This window comes from Homalodisca vitripennis, chromosome X, assembly GCF_021130785.1.
Source record: "Homalodisca vitripennis isolate AUS2020 chromosome X, UT_GWSS_2.1, whole genome shotgun sequence".
Lineage (NCBI taxonomy): Eukaryota > Metazoa > Arthropoda > Insecta > Hemiptera > Cicadellidae > Homalodisca > Homalodisca vitripennis.
The window spans coordinates 10,465,970-10,469,503 of NC_060215.1; the positions used below are offsets into that span (position 1 = coordinate 10,465,970).

Here is a 3,534-nt window from a genome sequence, read left to right on the forward strand (position 1 = left end):
GCTTCAACGTTATCAATTATTCCACGTTCCTACTTTATATTGAAATGGAAAAGGAAAATTTAAGGAGGCGAAGTTCAGTCGTCTCTACCACTTAACCTCAGAACAAATTTCATGTTATTATAATTTTAAATCCATTACTTTAATAGTTATTTGTAATAGATTATAATTGTATTTGTTGTTGTAGGTAAATGAGATAGCAAAATATCAAATCAAACAAGTAATATTTGTAATGCAAGAGGTTATGTAATCTTACATTTAAATAATGCAGTAAAAATAATTAACACTTTTGCAATGAAGGTGTCCAGTCCAATTACAATTCTTCAAAAACACTAAACACATCCGAATTATTGTTACTAAGCGATTCAGAGGGTGTAGGGGACTGAATGTTAGCCTGGCGCTCTCTTGGAGAAGCATCCGTCCAATTAGGGTAGTTATATTGGGGATGATTAGGGACGTTTGGTAGCTGCTGCCACTGGTGACTTGAGTGGGCAAAAAATGCAGGGGGAGGGTTATAGCGTTCTACTGCCAAGGCTTGCTGCATAACTTCCGTAAATTTCATCCGAACCCACAATTTTTTGTCAACAGGAAGGTTTTTTAACATAGGCAAAAAGGATAGTAGAAAGTGCTTATCAGCTTCTTCTTCTTCATCCGTTGGCTTGCTTGCATTTGTCAAATGTTTAAGTACGGCCATTTCAAAGGGAGTCTGTCGATATTTTTTGTTGATACGGTTAGGCGCTGCTTGGTTGGGCGCTACTTGGTTAGGTGTTGCTGGTTCTGAAGCAACTACCTCAGTCAAATCTTCGTTGTTTTCTTCAGTAGCCGCATTTTCGTTTCCAATGTCGGGTTGCTCATCAGGAACATTGGTGGTTGTCCTGCAAGAAAATAGCTCTTCACCATTGAGTTCAGGATAAAAGTTAAACTCTCAAATTTTTTACCTACAACAAGTTAAACCTGTTAAAAAAAACAAGTTGAAAAAGGTTAGGTTAGGTTAGGTTAGGTTAGGTTAACAGATTTGCTAATATTTTCTTATTAATTCTTACCTCCTGTCAGTGTTGTTCGCAGTGAGGAACAGCAGTTGATCGAAGTACACATACTTTTTCTTCTTCTTTTGGCTACTGCCACTAGGTAATTTCAAGTTTTTCATCTCCCTCGCAAAACAATCTCGTAGTGATCTCCATTTTTTTTGCAATTCCTTTACTGTAATAAAGACAGTTTATGCAATTATATACTTTATCAAGGATACATGTTAGTAATGTAAATTACATTAACCAACCAGAAAAGTCCAAAAAGTTAGATTTGTTTCGTTTCAGGTGGGGGGGGGTTGGGTTTTATGTTCAAGTCCCCAATAATAAACTTGAACAACTAACACAGTGTCTTATTACTGTGAGATAAAATATATATCTACAGATTTTGTTATTTGTTTCAGGTTTATTGCTACAGGAAACACGTTCAGATCTCTCGCGTTTGAATACCGAATTGGTAGATCGACTATAAGTAAACTCATCAGAGAAACTTGCACGGTTTTATGGGCTACTATGAAAGAAAAGTTTATGAAACTGCCAAATACCGAAGAATGGGAAGAAATTGCCAATGGCTTCAATACTCGTGCAAATTTTCCAAACTGCATAGGAGCCTTGGACGGAAAACATATCCGAATAGTGAATCCTCAAGGAAGTGGCTCGGAGTATTTCAACTACAAACAATTTTTTTCTGTTGTGTTGCTTGCTTTGGTTGATTCAAACTATTGTTTTACTGCAATTGATATTGGTAGTTACGGAAAAAAATAGTGATTCTAATATTTTTAGACAGTCTGCCTTGCACAATCTGCTAGTTAAGGGAAAACTTAGTATACCAAATGATCAAAGATTGCCTGATTCTGAAGATGACACCCCAATGCCTTTCGTCATTGTAGCAGATGAAGCTTTCTCAATGACTCAACATGTTCTTAGGCCATATGCTAAAAGAAATGTAACCACACAAAAAATATTGTTTAACTATCGGCTTTCACGAGCTCGTCGATTTGTTGAATGCACTTTCGGTTTACTTGCTAACAAATGGCGAGTTTTTCATGGTGCTATTTGTTTGGACTCAGAATTTGTTGTAGAGGTTGTTCAAGCCGCATGTGTTTTACACAACTTTGTACGTGTAAGAGACGGTTTTCAGTTTGAAGACACCCTGTCTTGTCCTTTAGAAGACATACCCGTGTTGGGCACTGGCGGCGCCCCTTTGACTGCAAAAGCAATCCGCGATAGATTCGCCAATTATTTCACATCCCCCGCTGGAAGCGTTCCTTGGCAATTTGACATGATTTAAATAACTTACTCTTAAGTATGCCATTAATAATATAGGAAAGTTTTGTAAATGAGCTTGATAAAAGTGTACATTACTGCTTTATAAACTGAAACTCCCTTAGATATGAACACATCATATTTATATTATTTTTTATTTATAATATTCAATGCTGTTCAGTTTCATGTAATGTGTGCATAACATTGATAGTTTTAGTAATTGTTGTGCTAAAATTATAGTAATTTCTGTAAAACCTTACAGTCCTACATTTTATTTTGTACGCTACAGGGAGCGATTACGATTTTTCACGGAAGACTGGAGTAAATTTTTTTAAGCAGTTAAATATTCTCTCTACTTGCACAATTACTGGAAAATGTGGTTAGGTTAGTTTTTCAGTCATTGCTTATTTTTTGTAAATGGTCTTGTTTTTATGAAAATAAATTCATTATTATTTCAAGTACTAAAATTTTACTCACCTTCTTTATTTTTTTCCTCATTAGTCATCTGCTCCCAGTTCGAAAGCACTATCCTGGCCACCTCAATCCATAGCTTAGATTTTAAATCACGGTTACTGTAGTCCTTTAATTTAAGATCCCAAAGTGGAGGACGGATGCTCACCTCGTTAATAAATAGTTCGGTGTCAAACATTTTAACTAATAGAATTATTACAACAAAGAAGACACTTGTCAAAGAGGTCACAAATAGAGTGAGGTGACTGAAATGGTATAGGAAGTAAGAAGAGTGGGGAGGGACAAGTTGCGACAGGAACGGCGAGTGTGGCCACCTTCATTTGATAACATAAGCTGCGTTTTCGTCGCAGCGACCGAAAAACGCTACATGTTGCGTTCGAATCGCTGCCGTCGTCGCAGGACGGCCAGTGTGGCCGGCTCCCATTTAACTCCATTCTAAACAGAGATTCTCCTATCGTTGCGATTCTGACGCAGCGACAAAAACGGTGAGTGTGGCTGTAGCCTAAACATACGCGACAGGGCGTCTGCTAGCGCATTATCGGTAGAACTTTTAAATTCCACTTCAAATGGTAAATTCAAAATCCTCTCGATCCACCGGGCAAGTCTTCCTACCTTTCTTTTGTGATTGAGGACGTAGGATAAAGCTTGGTTATCTGTAATTAATTTAAAGGTTTTAACTTCTAAAAACTCATGCAATTTTTCTATGCAAATTAGTGCACTCATAGCTTCTTTTTCATAAATAGTATATTTTAATTCGGCATCAGTAAAACTTCCT

General features: G+C 36.9%; 1 protein-coding gene across 1 annotated transcript; it reads right to left on the minus strand.

Moving 5' to 3' along the window:
• Nucleotides 1–206: 206 nt before the first annotated feature.
• On the minus strand, nucleotides 207–3,244 carry LOC124368676. The gene is made up of 3 exons (XM_046825956.1): nucleotides 2,766–3,244; nucleotides 1,041–1,197; nucleotides 207–872 (listed from the first exon to the last, which is right to left on the minus strand). The coding sequence occupies exons 1-3, from the start codon at nucleotides 2,935–2,937 to the stop codon at nucleotides 311–313; spliced, it is 891 nt and encodes a 296-aa protein (XP_046681912.1). The 5' UTR covers nucleotides 2,938–3,244; the 3' UTR covers nucleotides 207–310.
• Nucleotides 3,245–3,534: the final 290 nt, after the last annotated feature.